The sequence below is a fragment of the Miscanthus floridulus genome, chromosome 9, assembly GCF_019320115.1.
Source record: "Miscanthus floridulus cultivar M001 chromosome 9, ASM1932011v1, whole genome shotgun sequence".
Classification (NCBI taxonomy): domain Eukaryota; kingdom Viridiplantae; phylum Streptophyta; class Magnoliopsida; order Poales; family Poaceae; genus Miscanthus; species Miscanthus floridulus.
In genome coordinates, this window is record NC_089588.1 from 9,923,353 (window position 1) to 9,945,182 (window position 21,830).

A 21,830-nucleotide genomic window follows, 5' to 3' on the forward strand; every position below is an offset into this window, starting at 1 on the left:
ATCGCATGAGGAAGGGAGCAGGATCGCTAGTGGCTGGGCTCGTCAGCAGGAGGTGGGAGAAGGGAAAGGCATCGAGCAGCAGCCTGGCTCCTTGTTGCTGTGAGGCGTCGTGGGGGAGGTGTTGTGGTCCCTCACGGTGGTCAGCGGCTTGCAGCACAGCCAAGCGGGGAGTCACGGAGGGGAGGGGAGCGATGCCGCGGGAGGGGAGGGGAGCGACGAGTCGCAAGGGCCGGGGTGTCGTGCGCTGCTACGCCGTCACGGAGGAGACCGAGGCAGCCACAGATCGCATGAGGAAGGGAGCAAGATCCACGATCAACGTGTCTCGCGGCAATCTTTCCTACTGGGCGATCGCGGGATCAATGTGGCCCCACCTGGCGGCGCAGATAGACGCACGAATAGTAGGCCGATCTACCTTCCTTCTATGGCGGTGATTACCTTCCTTCCTTCTATTTGGCGGTGGTTACCTTCCTTCAATTTCGCGGAGACGCACGGCGCGTGGAGAAACTACGAAGCCACTGGAGCGCATCCGGAGATGCATGGGAGCGAGCGGCTTTGATGTCGCACATGTGGACGGAATAGTTATGAATGTTTGAGTTGTAGAGATTAAAAAGAAAAGAGGGTCGTGGAGGTTAGTTTTGTTTTGTCCTGATGGAGTGCACGAATTCCGAGGTATGTAATGTTGGCGTTGTACACGAGCGATTTTGCACTCGGGCGTTGCTGTTGGCAGGATTTGGTTGTGGGACCGCGACCTAGTTAATAATTAAACAAAAAGTAGTAATTCTTTTGTGTCTCTCTCTCTATTAACTTGATGAGTGTACATACAGGAATCTACGAAAGTGACGACAAGGTGATCCACTTCACCATCGATTCAGCGCAGTCCGCCGCCTCTGACTTCACTAGCTTTTCAGCGTCGTCCTCCTCCTTTCAGTTCTGCTCGAAGTGCCGCGAAGCTATGCGTGAAGGCGGTGTTGTCGCCTGATGCCTTAACTGCTTCCTAGAAGGAAATAATCTTTGCCTCTTCGCCTACTCGGTGCCTGCGTGGTTCTGTAGCATGCATGAGCAATATTGGTGTTCAAGACACCTGCTCCATGGAACCTGAAGAACCCCCCCCCCCCCCCCCCCCCCCCCCCCCCCCCAGAGACGGTCTTGCGCCGGGCCAACGACCTGCTTGGCTTGCCCACGGCTTCGGCACCTATGACCTTGCGCTCAATAACTGCTTCGACTTTGCTTTTTACTGTGCCCTATTCGCTTGGGTGATAATCAGTGCCGGTCCTAGGATTTTGAGGGCCCTCTGGTGAACTTGTCGCGACGGCCTCTCTCGACAAATGTTTCTTAGGTAACGTTCTAAAATTCTAACACCTAACCTAAATTACAAGAAAAACATAACTATATGAGTATAAAGTACTAGACAAAAATTGAACAAGGAAAAAAAACCTAGGGCCCAGACAATTTGGATATGAACTTATTCAGAACTAAGATTCACAAATCACAAAAAGGACAGAAGGCAATAACCAAGATCAAATGTCGTCGTCTTCGTCGAGCCCTGCTTCAGCTGCCTGGTCGCCGCCGTCGTCTGGCTTCTGGAAGACTAGAACTCGAGCATCGGTGTCTCGGTGATTTGCGCTGGTGATCGCGTGGTGAACTGGTGATCGGCGTTGCGTCTCTCGCAGTCTCCCGTCTCGCCAGAAGTCTGGAAGTCGCGACTCGCGATCGCTATGTGCGGGTGTTGGCGGCTCGGCTCCTTGCCTGCCGGAAAGAAAGAGGCCGACGACTCCTTTTGCTGATGGGCCGCTGCATCTTCTCATTAATCTTAAATCATAATGGACTATAGCTAAAGTGTATGGAGTATTATATACTTGGGCTTGGCCCCCCGTCCCGCGAGGCCCTCGGCCGTCGCACCTCCTGCCCACCCCTTAGGGCCGGCACTGGTGATAAGTCATGACTGAAAGTACTGTTCGTTGATTTGTTGTGAGAGAAAAATATTGTTCATTGACTGAAAAAGTACAACTTATAAGCTAAACGAACAGGGCAACACAGGACGCCGTTATCGTTTAAAACTAGAGTTCCTTCTTGACCCCTCGGTGTCTCTGCGAGACGTGAGCCGCCCCCCGGTATGTACAATCATGTAGATATAGCCATACGGCTCTTGTCTACCATATCATATAGTACTAGTACATAGACAATATGAAAAACACCTTATACTTGACTTGAGCTGTCGTCTAGTTTTTGGTTGTATGCAAACTGTCTAGTCTCTCTCTCTCTCTCTCTCTCTCTCTCTATCTCTCTCTCTCTCTCTCTCTATATATATATATATATATATATATATATATATATATATATATATATATATATAAATAAAAGTAAGAAAGTTGTATGCTATTTTGTTACAGACTCAAAGATATATGGCAACACATACGTCAACTCATGGATCGGATCAACTCATAATAATTTGATAAACACTCAGTTTCACACATGACCTCCTGTAACTGAAAATGATCAACTCAATTTTACATAAATATATAGATCATGGTCTGTATCCTATAGCATTGTCACGCTCTGAACAAGCAAACACAAATGGCACAAATCCTACTGTTTTTTTTTCTTCTTCTAATTCAGTGACTGAATCCAATTCAAAACCTCCAGGAGGGAGGATGAGACTAGCTCGGCCAGGAGGCTCCATCACGATCTTCTGGTATGGCCGATGTCGGTGTCTATCATATTTGATATTGTAGCACTTTCATTTGTATTTGACAATTATTGTCTAATCATGACTTAATTAGGCTCAAAAGATTCGTCTCGTAATTTACAATCAAACTGTGTAATTAGTTATTTTTTTATCTATATTTAATACTCTATATATGTGTCAAAGATTTAATATAATAGAAAGATAGTGAAAAAACTTGCCTCCATTTTGCTTCGCCATTGACGTACGACGAACTAGACCTGTGCTCCTCTCCCATCCTCAAATCCTCCTCTCCCGTCCTCAAATCCCGCAGGCGGCGGCCCCGGGCAGAGCTCTCTGGCCGGCGGTGGGGTGGAGCTCCTTGTCCTCCCGGCCTTCTCCTCTCCCCTCTCTAGATTCCGCAGGCCGAGCTTTCCGGCCGGCGGCGGGCCGGAGCTTCTCAGCCGGTGCTCTCCTGGCCTTCTCTCCCCTCCTCAGATCCCGCGGGATGTGGCCATGGTCGGAGTTCTCCGGCTCCCCCGGCCGGCGTGTGTCGGGTAGGCTACCAGATGCAACGGTGGTCTGCCCTCCAGTCACGGTGATCTCCACCTCCAATGGTGGAGCACGGCCCCAGTAGGTGCTGGGGCATCGAGACCTGCTGCTTGGCGGCGATGCAAATCAGGATATCAGGATGGCAGTCTCTACCACCGCCACGGACGACGCCGCGGTCAGCGGCAGGTCAGTGACCGCCCCTATCCCTAGTAGGGTATTTCTTTTATGTTTGACTGGTGAAAACCTGCTCGTATGCTCATGTAGCAAGATCGATGGGATTTTAACATGCTCATTTGCTCATGTAGCAAGACCGACGGGAATGATTTCTCTGTCCGTCAATCAGCCATCTCTTATGCATTGTGCTTCACTTCTATATTCTATCAAGGAGTTTTCCTTCTGAATGTTCTAATTGATAATGGGAATGTGTGTATTCGGCTAGAGAAAATGATGAATATATTCAGATCTCATTTTATTACTGAACTTGAGTTCTTAGCTTAGTTGTGTTACAGAATTCGATTTTTATAATAATTACTATTTGAACATACAAGTAGCAAGAAGGATCATGTGAGTGCACGATACAGGCTTCGCCTGGGAATGATGATGGACATTTGCCATTTTTTCTTTGTGCAGATTGATCTGAAGTCATGCATGTACCAACGTCAACGTTCACAGCAACCTCGGCTGATGCACATTCATATCATATTTTATATGCATCTGAATTTAGTATTTTGTTTCATGTATAATTATCAAAGTGTTCTAGTCACTTCCTCAGTTTTATACTGTAGCGATGGCATTCATACAGCTCTAATGAAATAGTAAGATCATAAATCTTCGTCCGTACCTTTTTTTCCCCCAACAAGATCTGAGATCAAATCCCAATTTCTTTTTGCATTTGCTACCTGTAGAGCAGTAAATTTGGACATATAGCTGATATGTGTAAAGGACTAGTACATGGAACACCAATATAGTTCTGCAAAGATTGATTTCATGTTTGATGACTTGAATACTTCATATACTGATACGAGTAATTATGCCTTTTTACTTGACATTCCTTTGATTACCACAGTGCAATGAATGTGATCCCAACTGTATCTTGGATGGTTTTCTGAAGATGTTGCTGGCCTGTTTAGTTGGTCCGAAGAGCATTATATTTGTGCTTCCATTTACTTAAATGCACATTTTCAGCCTTTTAGGCATTTCAAAGGATCATATTATTATTTATATTGCTCTTATTTTTGGTGATTTCAGGCAATGTCATGTCCCGGCTAGGAGCGAACACGAATGACCTACTAATCTTAATTTCATTACTGGCCAGATTCCATGCCCCGTTGTAACGACAATCCAGCTCCCATATATGTATCTCCTTAATTCGTCCTAGCTCTAGCTGCCACCTGCATGGATCCATCCGGTCATCATCATTGGAGGCTAGAGATGTAATATTTGGAGGCTAGAGATTCATCATTATTTACGTAGTGTGTGATCATCTTGTATTTGGTTCAATTGTTCATGCAATATTGATGTAGTAGTATCTTCACTTTGATGATAATTCGATGATTATTGATGTATAATACAAACACATTTTTGACAGTGAGATGTTTGATTTTAAAACGTATTTTTATGTGGTTGTGTCAAGTTGGGTACAAACATTTTATACAATTTTACCCATGTGTGGCTTGCTAGAAAAAACAATACTCCTCTATTAGTGTGTCTGGTATTGCACTAAAATTACTACCGCGGGCTTCGCTAGAACAAATTTGTAGATGAGGAGAAGTTTCTGCACAAAAATTATTATTGCGGGCCTCGTCTGAATAAAACCGTGCAAATTCTTGTTTATGGCTGCAAAAAGCCTATGTGTTTATGGTCGCAAAAAAGTTTTCTACTCAAAAAATACTACTGCTGGCCTTGCCATAATAAAAACGGGCCGGGGCCAATCCGATGTGTTTACACGTATAAATTACTACTGCGGACCTCACTGGATTAAAAACTGGGCTAGTCTGTTTCTGCATAAAAATTACGACTGTGGACCTCAATGGAATAAAACAGGGCTAATCCTATGTGTTTACAGTTGTGGAGAAGTTTATGCACCAAAATTACTGCTGCAAGAGCGCGTCAGAGTACAATACTGACTATTTGCGACACAAACAAATTTTCGGTGAGGTCTACCGGTACCACACATCATTAATTTAGAATTTTTACGGTGCCATCATGGATGTTTACTACTGCGAGAGCGTGTCAGAGTAAAACTGCTAGCATTTGCGGGTCCAACAACCATATTTAATGCCACGGAAGACGCGTCGATATAAATTGGTCAGTTTAACTGTTACGGCTTTTGACTTCTCAACACAATTACTCCTTTGAGGCTCGCCGGAGTAAAATTTGCTGGAAACACCCACGCCGCCGGTGCGTTGATTATTAATCAACTCGCAGCGAGCAAATTCTACACATCTATTTATCTATCTGTCTATCTATCTAGGTGATGATGGTGATGGCACACTTCTCTTATTCTAGATGATGATGACGATTATTAGGGTTTCCCGTCCCGCGCCGCGAGGGGCCACCCATCTGTTTTCAGCGGTTCCAGCCCTCGCTTCCGTCAGGGTTTGTAGCTAGCGGCGCCGCACGGTGTCTCGCCGGCCGGCCACTGCCAGGAAGGGGCCGGGGCCGGGGCCGGGGCCGGGAAGGAGGTGCCTACTCCTACGTACGTACCTCGCTTGTCACTTGCGATCTTGGGCAAATATCTGGGCGCTAGGTAGCTAATGCGTTACTAGTCGCCGGCCGGTAGTTTCTGCTCCTAATCTGCTCTGTGCTGAGTTGTGCGATTTTTCTTTTGCTCCAATTGTTGCTTTTGCTTAATCGAGTCATGCGCGCAATTGATAGAAAGTCTTACCTTTATGCGCGCTCTCTCTCGCGCGCTCATTTCTTTCTACATACATGCTGAGAATAAGGGGGCATGCTGAGAGCCTGAGAAGCTCATGAGGTACCAAGTACTACCTGATTGCTATGATCATTTGGTACATGCATGCCTGGTTACCGATGCTCGTGTCTGTGTGGTCTCGAGGAGGCACCTGATGCCAAAATCCTCCACTGCCACTGCAGCCGAAAATGGTTAGATAATCTACTATTTCCTTGTGTGAACATATAGCAAGGAAAGGCGACGCCGAAAAGGCTCCCTGATGTGGTATTATAGTCGCTGCAGAGGCAGGCGCCGAACGGCTCACCTGCTGGACTGTAGCCACATGCAGGGACTGGCGTAGAAGTTAGTCCTGCTGTGTTATCTAGTAACTGTAGCAGCATGGCAGCTGTACTAGGACTAGATAGTATAGAGTTGTATAAATAGTTTACCACTGCAACTCAATAAAGAGAGTTCAGATTTACCATCTCCTATACATGGCTCCGGCCAACGCTGGTGCTTGTACTGTGTGTGTATGCTCTGTTCTCCCTCTTCTTCTACCTCTAGCCATATTGTGTGTGGACGAACAATGCTTGTTCGTGGTCAGCATAGCTAGTAGGTGCTCGGCAACACTAGCGGGTGGTCAACTCACCTGAGCCGGTGATCCTGTGGGCTAACAAGTGGTATCAGAGCCGTATAAGCACGAGATGACGGCTCGTTTTCGAATGAGTGGTCTCGACGCACTCTCCTACTATCTCGGCATCGAGGTGAGACAGGGGAAGGACGAACTCACGCTCGGTCAGAGCGCGTATGCCTCGAAGCTGTTGGAGAGAAGCGGCATGGCTGAGTGCAAGCCATGCGTGACTCTGATGGAGGAGCGGCTGAAGCTGACAAAGGCCAGCACCGCAGCGAAGGTGAATGCAACATTCTACTGGAGCATCGTCGGCGGTCTGAGCTACCTAGTCCATACGAGGTCGAACATTGCGTTCGCCGTGGGCTACGTCAGTCGCTTCATGGGGGATCCCAGAGAGGATCACTAGGCTGCGGTGAAGCGGCTACTGCGCTACGTCAAGGGGACGGTGGACCAGGGAATCATCTTTCCCAAGACAGGCGGGAGTAGGCTGCAACTCACTATGTTCAACGATGTAGACATGACGGGGGACATCGACGGACGGCGGAGCACCTCTGGAGTGCTCGTCTTCCTCGGGTCGGCTCCAATTTCATGGCTGTCGCTGAAACAAAAGGTGGTGGCACTATCTACGTACGAGGCAGAGTATGTAGCGGTGGCCACAGCGGCGTGCCAAGTTGTGTGGCTGCGTCGGCTGCTAGGCGAGCTGACCAGCGTGGAAGCTCACCCACCAGCACTGATGGTGGACAACCAGCCCGCCATCACCCTCACAAAGAATTCGGTTCTGCACGACCAGAGCAAACACATCGACGTGAAGTTTCACTTCCTCAGAGACTGTGTCGATGGAGGGTAGATCGTCATCGAGTTCATCAAAACTAGTCGGCAACTCGTGGACGTCCTCACCAAGCCGCTTGGACATCTTCGACTCATAGAGCTGAAGGAGATGATCGACATGGAGGGGGTACAAGGGATAGCAATAGGATTAGGGGAAGAATTATTAGATAATCTACTGCTTTCTTGTGTGAACACACAACAAGGGAAGACGGCGTCAAAAAGGCTTCCTGCTGTGGTACTATAGCCGCTGTAGAGGCAGGCGCCGAACGGCTCACCTGCTGGACTGTAGCCACATGTAGGGACAGGCGCAGAAGTCAGTCCTACTATGTTATCTAGTAACTGTAGCAGCATGGCAGCTGTACTAGGACTAGATAGGATAGAGTTGTATAAATAGTTTGTCACTGCAACTCAGTAAAGAGAGTTCAGATTTACCATCTCCTATACAGGGCTCCGGCCAAAGCTGGTGCTTGTACTATGTGTATATGCTTTGTTCTCCCTCTTCTTCTATCTCTAGCCATAGTGTGTGTGGACGAACAACGCTTGTTCGTGGTCGGCATAGCTAGTGGGTGCTCGGCAACACTAGCGGGTGCTCGACAAGACTGGTGAGTGGTCAACTCATCTGAGCCGGTGATCCTGTGGGCTAACAAGTGGTATCAGAGCGGTACAAGCACCGTCATCGCACTAACCATTGGCGATGACGAACGGTTCGAAAATGGGCAACAGCAGTGGCACTGCTGTAGCTGTCCAGCCACTACCGGAGGTCATTGTTCGCATGGTGCGGGAGGTCAGCGGCACCAGTTGGCCGACGCTGACTCGTACCAACTATGGAGAGTGGTCAGTGACCATGAAGGTCAAGCTCAGAGCCTGACGGCTCTGGAATGCTGTTGACAAGGGCACCGGCAATGAGGAAGATGACATGTCAGCGTTGGATGCTATCCTCGTTGCTGTACCGGTGGAGTACAGGGAGCCGCTGGGGGCGAACAACTCTACTAAGGAGGTGTGGAAGGCTATTGCGGCGATACGCGTCGGTTCCGATCACGCAAAGAAGGCGACGACCTAGCTTCTGAAGCAGGAGTATGCCAACCTCAAGTTCAAGGATGGTGAAACGATGGAGGACTTCTCCCTCCATCTACAGACGCTCATCAGCAAGCTAAAGAGCCACGGCATCACCATCGACGAAGAGAAGGCGGTCTTCAAGTACCTCCACTCCGTGCCGACAAAGTACATCCATATCGCTCTCTTCATAGAGATGATGCTGGACTTATCCACCCTCACCATTGAGGATATGATAGGCCGTCTATGTGCGGTGGACGAGCGCATGGAGCCGGTGGCAACAACGAAGGACAGCGGCAAACTGCTGCTGACAGAAGAGGAATGGGCTGCTCAAAGGAACTCCGGGAAGGCAGCCTCTTCCAGCCACGGTGGTGATGGCAAGCGCCGCGGCAAGGCTTCTTCGGAGAAGAAGAAGCAGGTCGACCCCAATGCCTATCGGCGCTGCGGGAAGATAGGCCATTGGGCATGGGAGTGCCCAAATCGCAAGCAGGAGAATAAGGTTGAGGCTCATCTAGCGCAAGCTGATGATGATGATGAGGCCACTATCCTGATGGCGATGTTCTGTGCACTGCACGACGTCGAGGCCGAGGAGAAGGAAGAGGTGATGATGGTGGAAGGACCTAGGAAGGCCCTGAAGGCTGTCAACCTCGACGAACCATGCGCCCAAGTCCACCTCGGACGTGTGGACGCCGACCAGGAGCAGTGGTGGTATCTGGACTCTAGTGCCAGCAACCACATGACGGGCTCCAAGGCATCCTTCTCCGAACTCGACGATGATGTTACCGGTACGGTGAAGTTTGGTGATGGCTCAAGGGTGGTAATCTAAGGGCGCGACACCATCATCTTTAGGTGCCAGAACGGGGAGCACCGCGTGTTGACGAATGTATATTACATCCCGCAGCTACATTCCAGCATCATCAGTATTGGTCAGTTGGATGAGCGCGGTAGCGAGGTACTGATCAAGGATGGAGTCCTGAGGATCAGGGACCGGGAGCAGCGACTTCTCGCCAAGGTGAAGAGGTCCCTGAACCAGTTGTACCTGCTCGACCTGAAGGTAGAGCAGCCAGTGTGCCTGGCGGCAAGGCACACCGAGGAACCGTGGATGTGGCATGACCGGTTCGGTCATCTCAGCTTCGACGCGCTTGGTCGGCTGGAGAAGATGGTCCGAGGGCTACCCCACATCAAGCACGAAGGCGAGCTGTGTGACAGCTGCCTGGTCGGGAAGCAGTGGAGGCTACCATTCCCAAAGACGACCAAGTATCGCGCGAAGGATGCTCTCGAGCTCGTCCACGGCGACCTCTACGGGCCGATCATGCCAGCTACAAACGGTGGTTGGTGGTACTTCCTCCTGCTCGTGGATGATTGCAGTCGCTACATGTGGCTACAACTCCTGATGAGCAAGGACGAAGCAGCGGTAGCGATCAAGAAGTTCAAAATGCGTGCGGAGGCCGAGAGCGGCAAGAAACTCCGTGTGCTGAGGACTGATCGAGGCGGCGAATTCACTTCGGTGGAGTTCGCTGCGTACTACGTGGATCAGGGTGTGGTGCGACACCACACCATGCCGTACTCGCCACAGCAGAATGACGTGGTGGAGCGACGAAATCAGACGATGGTCGGCATGGCTCGATCCATGATGAAGGCCAAAGGCATGCCAACATGGTTCTGGGGTTAGGTGGTGGCCATGTGAAGGGTCGAGATGGCGACTAGAGGGGGGTGAATAGTCTTTTCTAAAACTTAATCGCGTCGGCTAACCGATACAAATGCGGAATTAAAACTATCGGTCTAGCCAAGACTATACCCCACTATATATGTTCACTAGCACCTTACAAAGATAACAATCAAGCAACAAAGGTGCCAGGCTAGTTAGAGCTCTCCTAAACAATTCTAGGAGCAAGGTTACACAAACCTATGCCACTAGTATTTTAAGCAACAAGAGAGCTCCTACACATGCTAGTAAGCAAAAGCACAAAGCTAACAAAGCTCACTAGCAATGCTCAATAACAAGGCAACCAATGCCTAATTAGAGAGCGCAAATACTTAGCTACACAAACTAAGCAATGTGACTAACAAGGTTACTAAAACCAAATTAGCCACGCAAGGGAGCTACTTCTATGCTACACAAGCAAGAAGGTAATTAGCAAGCTACACAAGCTATCTAATTACAATAGCAACTACACAAGCTTAATATGTATAAAAGTAATTGCAAGCTTGTGTAACGGGGATGCAAACCAACGGGAAGAATAAGGTTGACACAATGATTTTTCTCTCGAGGTTCACGTGTTTGCCAACACGCTAGTCCCCGTTGTGTCGACCGCTCACTTGGTGGTTCGGCGGCTAATTAGCATCACCCGCTAAGCCTGCACGTTGGGCACCGCAAGAACCTACCCCTTGAGTGAGGGTAGCTCAATGACACGCTTTACTAGAGTTGCTCTTCACGGCTCCCACGGGGCGAGCACAATGCCCCTCACAAGCACTTCTCCGGAGCGCCGCATAAGCTTCTTGCGCGCTTCGACAGAGACCACCACCAAGCCGTCTAGGAGGTGGCAACCTCCAAGAGTAACAAGCACCACCGGCTTGCAACTCGATCACCTAGTGCCACTCGATGCAACCTCACGATGCAATCGCACTAGAATCGCTCACTCACACAATCGGATGATCACTATCAAGTATGTGTGATATGGAGAGCTCCTAAGCACTCTCAAGCATGGACACAAAGTCCCCCAAGGTGCTCAGCACCAGCCATGGCCGAAGGCCACTTCTATTTATAGCCCCAAGGGCTAAACTAGCCGTTACCCCTTCACTGGGCAACTGTCGGGTCGACCGGATGCTCCGGTCGTGTTGACCGGACGCTGGACCCCAGCGTTCGGTCGCCCGCAGACGGCCACGTGTCCCGATTCCAACGGTCACTTGACCTGACCGGACGCAGCAGCTACAACTGACCGGACGTTGAACCCCCAGCGTTCGGTCATTTCCAGTAAGGTACCGACCTCAACCGGACGCGTCCGGTCACACTTGATCGGACGTAGCCCAGCGTCCGGTCACACTCCAGCTTACGTCAGCCTGACCGGACGCACCCTGCCAGCGTCCGGTGCTTTCAGACCCAGCGTCCGGTCAGTTGACCGACGCCAGCGTCTTCGCGACCAACTCGTTTTCACTTGTAACTTCTTCACCCTTGCTCTAATGTGCCAGCCACAAGAATTTGCATCCGGCGCAATAGAAAATAGGCATTCCATTTTCTTGAAAGCGCCGAATCCCGCCGAGACCCAAACCCATCTCAACCCTGCAAACACCACCTCCTGTGTAAATGTGCTAACACCACCAAGTGTACACCACCATGTGTATGTGTGTTAGCTTTTCACAATCATTTCCCAAAGGATGTTAGCCACTCAACTTGTCACGCCACTTGATCCTAGCGACGATGCAAAGTTAGATCACTCGAGTGGCACTAGATGACCGATATGCAAATAAGTTTGCTCCTCTTGATAGTACGGCCATCTATCCTAAACCCGGTCATAAACTTTTCTACACACCTATGACCGGTGAAATGAAATGCCCTAGGTTATACCTTTGCCTTGCGTATTCCATTCCATCTCCTCCAATGTCGATGCAACACATGCACCAACACGATCAACAATGATATGATCCACTTCATATCATCACGTGATCATATTGGTTCATCGATCTTGACTTTACTTGCTCTTCACCATTGCCATCGTCCATCGGCGCCAAGTCTTGCTCAAGCTTCACCGCCACGCGGTCCATCACTCCAAAGCCTTCGACTTGCCCTTCACGCTTGCAACCGGTCCATCAAGCCAAGTCTTGTCTTGATCTTCTCTACCTTGATCACATGACTCAATGTCATGTCTCATGTGCATTTAAGCTCCTTCATCATCACATGTGTGAGCTTTGCAACATCTCCAAGCCATTTTCACCTTCATGGCATATGTTGCTCACACACATATACCTGTGGACTAATCACCTGTGTATCTCATATAAACACAATTAGTCCACCTAAGTTGTCACTCAATTACCAAAACCACACAAGGACCTTTCACCATGGCGGTGTTCATCCTCAACCGTGCTCCGACCAAGGCCCTGACAGGCAAGACACCGTTTGAAGCTTGGTATGGGCGCAAGCCGAGCGTGTCCTTCCTCTGGACATTCGGCTGCATCGGCCACGTCAGGAAGACAAAGCCGATCCTCACCAAGCTGGAGGACAGGAGCACACCAATGGTATTCCTGGGCTACGCAGAGGGTACCAAGGCATACCGGCTCTACGACCCACGCGGAGACAAGGTACTTGTCTCGTGCGACGTCGTGTTCGACGAGAAGGCGGCTTGGGACTGGAGCAGTCCGAGCATGGGGGAAGCTGGCAGCTTCACCAGCACCTTTGTCGTCGAGCACCTGGTCATCCACGGTGGTGGAGACGCTGGGAAAGAGGTGCCGAGCACTCCGGGAGGAGTGCCGAGCACTCCAGCGGTAGAGCCGAGTACTCCTGGGGCAGTACCGAGCACTTAGGGAGGGATGCCGAGCACACCGGGAGGAGTGCCGAGCACTCCTAGATGGATGCCGAGCACGCCAGGAATGGTGCGGGAGGTTCTGTAGTGGTGGCAACCACTCTAGGATGGGTGTCGAGCACTCCCGTAGCGGAGCCAAGAGGTCTTGCAGTGGTGCCGACCACTCCAAGACTGAGGCTGAGCAGTCCTACAGTTGTGTCGAGCACTGCAAGAGTAGTGACGAGCTGTCCAGAAGCAGTGCCGAGCATTGCAACCAGGGTGCCGAGCACTCCGGCGGAACAGGGAACTCCATCAACACTGATTGAGTTCACCTCACCTCCAAGTGACATCATTGAGTTCATGGATGCCTTCCACGAAGATGAGGAGGTGCGGTTCCGCAGGCTGGACAACATCGTCGGTGACGCAGGGCCCTCAGGCCTGGCGGGTAGGCTGCTCAATGACCCAGAGCTGCTGCTCGTCAGTGTAGAGGAACCACCCACGCTCGCGTTGGCCGAGCGCAACGGAAATTGGCGACAGGCGATGCTGGAGGAGATGAAGGCGATCAAGGAAAATGAGACATGGCAACTCATCGATCCACCTCCAGGATGCCGTCCGATTAGCCTGAAGTGGGTGTACAAGGTCAAGCGGGATGAGCTCGGTGCCATTGTCAAGCACAAGGCGGCCTCGTCGCCCGAGGCTTTGTTCACTGGGCTGCGGTGAAGCGGCTACTGCGCTACATCAAAGGGACAGTGGATCAGGGGATCTTTCCCAGGACAGGCGGGAGTAGGCTGTAGCTCACTGTGGTCAGGAATGCAGACATGGCGGGGGACATCGACGGACGGCGAAGCACCTCTGGAGTGCTCGTCTTCCTCGGGTCGGCTCCAATTTCATGGCTGTCGCTAAAACAAAAGGTGGTGGCGCTATCTACGTGCGAGGCAGAGTACGTAGCGGCGGCCATAGTGGCGTGCCAAGTTGTGTGGCTACGCCGACTGCTGGGCGAGCTGACCGGCGTAGAAGCTCACCCACTAGCACTGATGGTGGACAACCAGCCCGCCATCGCCATCGCAAAGAATCCGGTTCTGCATGACCAGAGCAAACACATTGATGTGAAGTTCCACTTCCTCAAGGACTGTGTTGATGGAGGGCAGATCGTCATCGAGTTCATCGAAACTGGTCGGCAACTCACGGACGTCCTCACCAAGCCGCTCGGACGTCTTCGACTCACGGAGCTGAAGGAGATGATCGGCATAGAGGGGGTACAAGGGATAGCAGTAGGATTAGGGGAAGAATTGTTAGATAATCTACTGCTTCCTTGTGTGAACACACAGCAAGGGAAGGCGGCGCCGAAAAGACTCCCTGTTGTGGTACTGTAGCCGCTGCAGAGGTAGGCGCCGAACGGCTCACCTGCCGGACTGTAGCCACATGTAGGGACAAGCGCAGAAGTCAGTTTTACTGTGTTATCTAGTAACTGTAGCAGCATGGCAGCTGTACTAGGACTAGATAGGATAGAGTTGTATAAATAGTTTGCCACTGCAACTCAGTAAAGAGAGTTTAGATTTGCCATCTCCTATACAAGGCTTCGGCCAACGCTGGTGCTTGTACTGTTTGTATGCTTTGTTCTCCCTCTTCTTCTACCTCTAGCCATAGTGTGTGGACGGACAACGCTTGTTCGTAGTCGGCATAGCTAGCACTGGTAGAGAACTGAGCTTTACTCCCGGTGGGGAACCCCCTCTAGTCCCGGTTCCCCACCCGGGAGCAAGCATCCGGGACTAAAGGGGGGTCCTTTAGTCCCAGGTCAGGAACCGAGACTAAAGGAGGACCTTTAGTCCCGGTGGGTAACACCAACCGGGACTAAAGGTGCCTCCTGACATGCCACGATGGCCGGCACCTTTAGTCTCGGTTGGTAATACGAACCGGGACTAAAGGTTTTTTTCTTTTTTCTTTTCTTTTCATTTTTTTGTTTTCTTTTCAAAATAGGTTTTCGAAGTCGTATTGTACGCTGCTAATTATACATTTATACGCGCGTATAGTATGTTTCGGTTCAAGCACAATGAACGTATTAAATCACACAATTCAAGCATAGATATATATATATATATATATATATATATGCATGCATGCATCATATATATATTTACATGCATGCATGCATATGTGTATTTTACATTATATTATTTCATGTGCATATATTACAAAAGATTGCATTACAGTTGTTGTGACATAACAAGTTTCCTCTCATCCTCTAGCTTGGCTTTAATGGCAGTGTTGGGTCGAAGTAGAACTCGCCCTTGGAATCGATGACCTGCTCATTAAAAAATCCGGCTATAGACTCTTGAATTGCTTTGATTTGGTCTTGCCGTATGACCTTTTCCTCCAACCATCGAGTCTACAGGTTTGAATTAAAGGAAAATAAATTAATATATGTACATATATATATATAAAGACATAGTAACACAATCAATAATAATAATTAAATGAATATATAGTGTATTTTTAACGTACTTTGAGTCTCTCTGTAGGAGTTCTTTGGGAGACCATCATGAAAATAGGTATAAACTAACCATAATCATTAAATACGATAAAATAACTCACATTGCGATCCGGACACTTGTAGAAGATACGATCCTTGTTGGGACCCTCCTTCTTCACTCGGTACTCCATCACAATCTTCGTCTCATCACGACACTTGCCGCATGGAATGAGAGGGAGGCCCGGCCTAAGTCGCTTTGGAAACCCATGAGAGGCCGAGGACCCGGAAGCAGTTGCCATCTACTCTCTATACTCATTTTTTAATACACTATAAATTTCTCCTTTTATAAACAAATAAAATTAAGAAACTATAAAATTATCTAGATCTCTATACTCATTTTTAATACATTATAGCTCAAAAACATGTTTTAATAAATAACCATCCGTACTAGTTGACCTTGCTTACATGATCATCTCGGCGAGCATTTCTCCACCGGACGGCACCGTACTTGGTCAAGGAAGAGCTCCGATTCTACGAGGAAGGGAACACGGTCTTCCACGACCATTGTCGCTCTCCCTCGTAGAATCAAAGCTCCTCCTTGATATCCGTTACCGCTCGGCAGAGAACATGATCGCCGAGCTGAACACGGTCCGCAAGTTCAACTAGTACGGATTTTCTATAATTTTCTAACTATTTTCTAAGTTTATATTTATATATACTACGTTTAGGTACGGTGATTGACAGACTACTGCGACGATATCGGGACATGTGAATAAATAACCATCCGTACTAGTTGACCTTGCTTACGTGATCAGCTCGGCGAGCATTTCTCCACCGGACGGCACCGTACTTGGTCAAGGAAGAGCTCCGATTCTACGAGGAAGGGAACACGGTCTTCCACGACCGTTGTCGCTCTCCCTCGTAGAATCAAAGCTCCTCCTTGACGTCCGTTACCGCTCGGCAGAGAACATGCTCGCCGACCTGAACACGGTCTGCAAGTTCAACTAGTACGGATTTGCTATAATTTTCTAACTATTTTCTAAGTTTATATTTATATATACTTTAACCTTCTTTCATGTAAATATGCAAGCTTGAAGTGATTTTGAGCTCAAAATGCTTACAAATGAAAAAAAACACAATAAAGAACCATAAATATATATAGTGAACAAAATGGCATAAGAAAATTGTGAAAAATGAGAGTATGAGATTGGTAACATTTACAACTGAAGAATCGACGGAGAAATCGAAGAAATCGACGGAGGAATCGAAGAATGGATGGAGGAACAATGGAGGGAGGAAGGAAGCAAGAACACTAGTGCAGTGAGCTTCAAAATGTGCTGAGCTCGGGTTCGAGGAGGAAGAAGGAGACGGCCGATATATAAAGGGAGAACATTTAGTCCCGGTTGGTGGCTCCAACCGGGACTAAAGGTAACTTTCCAACTCCGGGCGCAGCCACGGCCCGGGAGTAGACCTTTACTCCCGGTTGGTGGCTCCAACCGGGACTAAAGGTCCCTGCCACCTCTGTCTGGCGCAGTAGCCGTTGGGCAGGGACCTTTAGTCCCGGTTGTAGCCACCAACCGGGACTAAAGGTATTTCTAGTCCCGGGGGCAAAAAATTCCGGGACTAGAGTCCATTTTGGCCGAGGATCAAAGGTCTGTTCTCTACTAGTGTAGTAGATGCTCGACAAGACTGGTGAGTGGTCAACTCACATGAGCCGATAATCCTGTGAGCTAACAGAAATCACCCGCCTCCGCTCCACTCACCACCAACGTTAACACACACTCCTCCCACCTCGTTGCCCACCTCCTCCAACGTCTGATCGGCATCCCCTCTGCTAAAAGATCCGCAGTCCAATGGGGAGGCCATAAATCTCGGCATGTCGGCACGCCCTCGCTCACCCAATGGAGGTAACATTTTTTTTTGGCTACCGTAGGAGGTAACAGGTTGAATAAATCACAACCGTTGAATGTCAGAACATATTAGACAATTAAAGAACCAAATAATCAAGAAAAAATGTTGGCTATATCTGTGCGCTGCTTCCTTGCCATATCTGATATAGGAGCATGCACGACAGTTATGCAACAGATACATAGCGTGGATCTGTCCTCTACGGCAATGAACCCGTCTTTCCTAGGATAGTTTCTTTCTTTATATGATTATTATTATCTCTTATTTGTTAGTTTGCATGTGACTTAGACATGTATATACGAACGGATCCTCATTGTATTATATGAGTAATGTATATCCAAAGTTTAAACATAATCACGATCATATACAAGATTCATATGTGTACAAGATTTTTATATAAAAAATAGCTGTAATGACATATACACCTGTCACGTTACAAGACCTCTACATAAAAATAACTATAACGATAGGGTTCCATTCTTTTTTTTTTTTGACAAATTTGTCACGTACAAAATACGTGCATGCTTTTTTCTAGTTGTCACCTTAAGAATTGTTAAAAAAAGAAGTCACCTTAGATGTCACGGCCAAAATCTAAAATTACGCTAATCAAATTATGTCATATCCAAAGTTACAAAATAAAATGATTTACCATATCTAATAGATTACGCATACATCAATTAGATCTAGAAAAAAGATTTTTATATCTAAAACTTTCCTTTTTTATCTATTTTATAAAATAAAAAATTAAATAAATATACATTTCACTTATTACCTCCTAGAAAGTAATAGATGATACCAACAATCTGATCTAATTAAATGAATGGCTCGCAGTCATTTGGATGTACCACAGCCAGGTCCGGAGTGGGGCTGGAGTGCTTTGGTGGGCTATTCCTGTGGGCTAAACTGAAGAGCTGTAGTGGACATTTTTTGGGCTCGCCCTGGGCCGCAGCCCAGGGCCCAGATCCGTCCATGGTTACTCTGTCGCTGAACTTGGTTTCATCCATCATATCTCGTGCCTACTGTTATTCTCATCAGTTGATATTGTTGAGATATGATTTTTTTTCACTATTGTCTCCGTGCTCGTTGTTAGAGACGACGTTGTTACTCTTGGGATTTTTTGTTTGTTTGTTTGAAATAAAACATGGCGATGAATGTGTGTGTAATGTGTTCCGATCTACATGTGCTACGATCTCTCATCGTCTTGCACATGGTGACACCTTGCAGCGAGCCTGCGACTATGCATGTGGGCACGGAGGAGATGATCATCGCTAGTGCTTTCTTTTGTAAAGAGAATGAAGATGCGGAGGATTATATTATTGTTTCTTGTTTGTAAATCTAAAGCCGATTCGTTTAACTATACAGGCATATATAGGCAACAAGCGCTTTTGAAGACCACTTGAAGCACCCATTCTCCATTCAGTTGTGTTGATTTGATTGATGTCTGCAAATTCAAACGTGTATGCTTGAATTAGTTGTGTTGATTGGTGCTGTCTGCAAATTCAAACATACATGCTTGAATCATTTGGGCTTTGTCGGTGGGCCGATGGCCTTAGGCACTCCACAATGTTGTCTCCGAATGAAGCTAGAAACGGAGGGAGAGATAGTTTAAGCATCACCTTTCTAGTCAAGAAGTGATGCACGTTGGTCTGGGGCGGAGGAAGGGCCGGTGCTCTAGTAGAATCTCTAAGAGAAATATAAGCCTAAAATTTAATCCTATATAAGAGAAAAATGAGTCTAAAACTTACAATTCAATCCATTTTTTAATCATTTCAGCATCTTTTGTCTAGTTCGACTCCCCTTAGCTTGTCTGGCTCCGCCACCGTGTGTGGTTGTAACAAGGCTATGCATGAGCAAGAGGCCTTAGGTTCGGCCTTAGGTTCGGCCGGATCCTAGGAAATCCATGAGTGCGTTGTGTGTACGTAGATGCCTCCTAAAAATGGTTATTTATTTCGCCATCAGGGGTTAACAAAGCATTTGCATATATTCTTGGCTCGACTGCAACCGCAAGCAAGCTAAGGGTCTGTTTGGTTCAGCAGTGAGTTGTGCAAAAACTGTTGTGAGCTATGTACTGTGGAAAAGTTGTAACATGTTTGGTTGAAACAACCAACAAACCTACCCCCTCTCTATCTTCCTTGAAACAGCTATGAAACATCTCTCTATTTCCACCTATTTGGAAAAACAGAGAGCGGAAAGCAGAGTCCAATGTATTGCGAAAATTGTAACATGCCAAAGTAGCTGCTTCTGAAGAAGCAGCTTCAGGTTCTACCCGTTTGGTTGGTGTTTTGCTTTTTGGTAGCAGAAGCACTTTTCAGAAGCTGAACCAAACACAACCCAAATGTACTACTAAGCTTATAAAGGGAATTACGGCTGCCAAAAAAAGGCATAAAAGAACGACAGCATATACCACCATCAATTGATTAAGAATAAATTCACTTATGATAACCTAATACATATAGGCTCAGGCCGTTAAGAATAAATTCTTTTATAATAACCCAATGCATAAAGACCAAGGTAAAGGTTTTCATAGGATTAGCATAAGAAACCTCTTGCCAGCCATGTCCGGCACATGATAACGTTATTGGGCCTCTCCAATAGGGTGGCGATGTCGCCAGCAGACGTCGGGATACGTGTGGAGAGAGGGTGTCCGAAAACGTGTGAAACTAGCGCTTTGCTTCACGTTAAGCGCTGTTTATTTGCATTGTTCATTCATCAAGTAAAATATTATTTTGGCTGGCGATGTCGCTACTTGTTGGAGGGAGTCTAGAACTCAGTGAAATGTACTCTAACCATTAAAATAGTATAAACCTCATTGTTTAGAGGTTTTATAGAAAATGGTATCAATATTTTTATATCTAAATATATTTATTATAAAAATATATTTTATGGTTAGTCTAATGATGTTTTATTACATATCATAGACATTAGTATTTTTATATAAGAGATCAAATTTAAGATTAATTAACTCATCGAAAAGTGAGATTTACATTGTTTCTGGATGGACTTGGACAGATCATGCAGAATTCAACTTTTATAATGGCGTATTCTCTAAGTGAAAGATTCTGATGGCACCCCTGGTGGGCATTTGCAGAGTGGAATATATATATATATATGACATCGTCATCCGAATACATATGATCATTGTATATGTAATCCTATCCAAATTGAAAGTTGTATCATTTTTCCTTTCAGTAAATTTCTCTACTAGGAGGAGCTTGTACATTTTTTTGTTATATATGGACAGGGGGTTGACAGTGTTGTCAAGCCGTATAGAAGGGTGGCAGCTTAGACTCGGCGATCACATCGCTGCCTATACTTACTCCTATCATAGTAAGACCAATCGTTTTTATTAGTCCTACTATGCTAAGAACCGATCGTTTCCTATTTTCTAGGAACCGAATTTCTTCAAAAACCGCGGAACCGAACCGAAAACCGAATGCCCACCCTGATGATGGGTGGTATGACTGAAGGTGGCATTGCTTCGCTTGGGAACGCATATGGAGGAGACGTCAAGGTCGTGGAAGAGACCCGATGCCCTAGCTACCGCTGCATAGGATTTTCTTTTCTATTCGATTAGTCCATGAGGCTTGTATCAAATTCGTATTTCCATATTATTTTAGTATGTAACAAGTCATTGTACATTGTTTATCCATATATGGATGTGATACTATGCCGAGATGAGTTCTGTACGTGATAGCTGTTAATTCTAGGACTACCACAATGGAACAGAGAGTCGGGTTCTTGGTAAGAGAAGCCGGTTCGTTTCAGTGCACGCGTCCATCCGTGAAGGACAAAGGAGAGAACTGATTTTCTCGGGACTTGGAACGTGAAGTCCTTATAATTTGTTCGCCAACACATCGTCAACATATATTTTTGACTGCTTGGTACCGAAGTTGTAGAGCTGGATGAAATATATAACTTTTGCAGTTGATGACTTTTTCCATTGAGGTTGCTTAGAGTATACCAAATAAATACGCAATTCAAAGTTCAGAGGTGAATACAAAAGAATAATATCCCTTATCTAGTGAAGAAGTGATGTGTATGTGGGATGGTAAGAAGGCTATGCATGGAGCAAGAGGCCTTAGGCTCGGATCTTATCCTAGCCCGACCGTAAGCAAGCTAAATGTACTATTCAAGCATATAAAGGGAATTATTGCTGCCAAAGAAAAGCATAAAGGGATGGCAGTACAACTGTCAATCAGCTAAGAATAAATTCATCTGTGATAACCCAATGCATAAATGCCTAGGCTGCTGAGAATAAATTAATTTGTGATAGCCTAATGCATAAATGTCTAGTCCGCTGAGAATAAATTCATTTGTGATAACCTAGTGTAACCTAT

General features: G+C 47.2%; 1 protein-coding gene and 1 long non-coding RNA gene across 2 annotated transcripts; both read left to right on the forward strand.

Moving 5' to 3' along the window:
- The first annotated feature begins 2,911 nt into the window (after positions 1-2,911).
- On the forward strand, positions 2,912-4,801 carry LOC136481321 (uncharacterized). Its single transcript, XR_010764671.1, has 2 exons — positions 2,912-3,400; positions 3,845-4,801. It is a non-coding gene; the product is annotated as an uncharacterized lncRNA (long non-coding RNA).
- A 2,010-nt stretch (positions 4,802-6,811) lies between these two features.
- LOC136479197 (uncharacterized mitochondrial protein AtMg00810-like) lies at positions 6,812-7,144 on the forward strand. The gene has a single exon (XM_066477137.1). The coding sequence runs from the start codon at positions 6,812-6,814 to the stop codon at positions 7,142-7,144; it is 333 nt and encodes a 110-aa protein (XP_066333234.1).
- Positions 7,145-21,830: the final 14,686 nt, after the last annotated feature.

What these genes read in the sequence shown, in the direction of transcription:
- LOC136479197 (XM_066477137.1), top strand. Translation starts at nt 6,812, where the DNA reads ATGACGGCTCGTTTTCGAATGAGTGGTCTCGACGCACTCTCCTACTAT.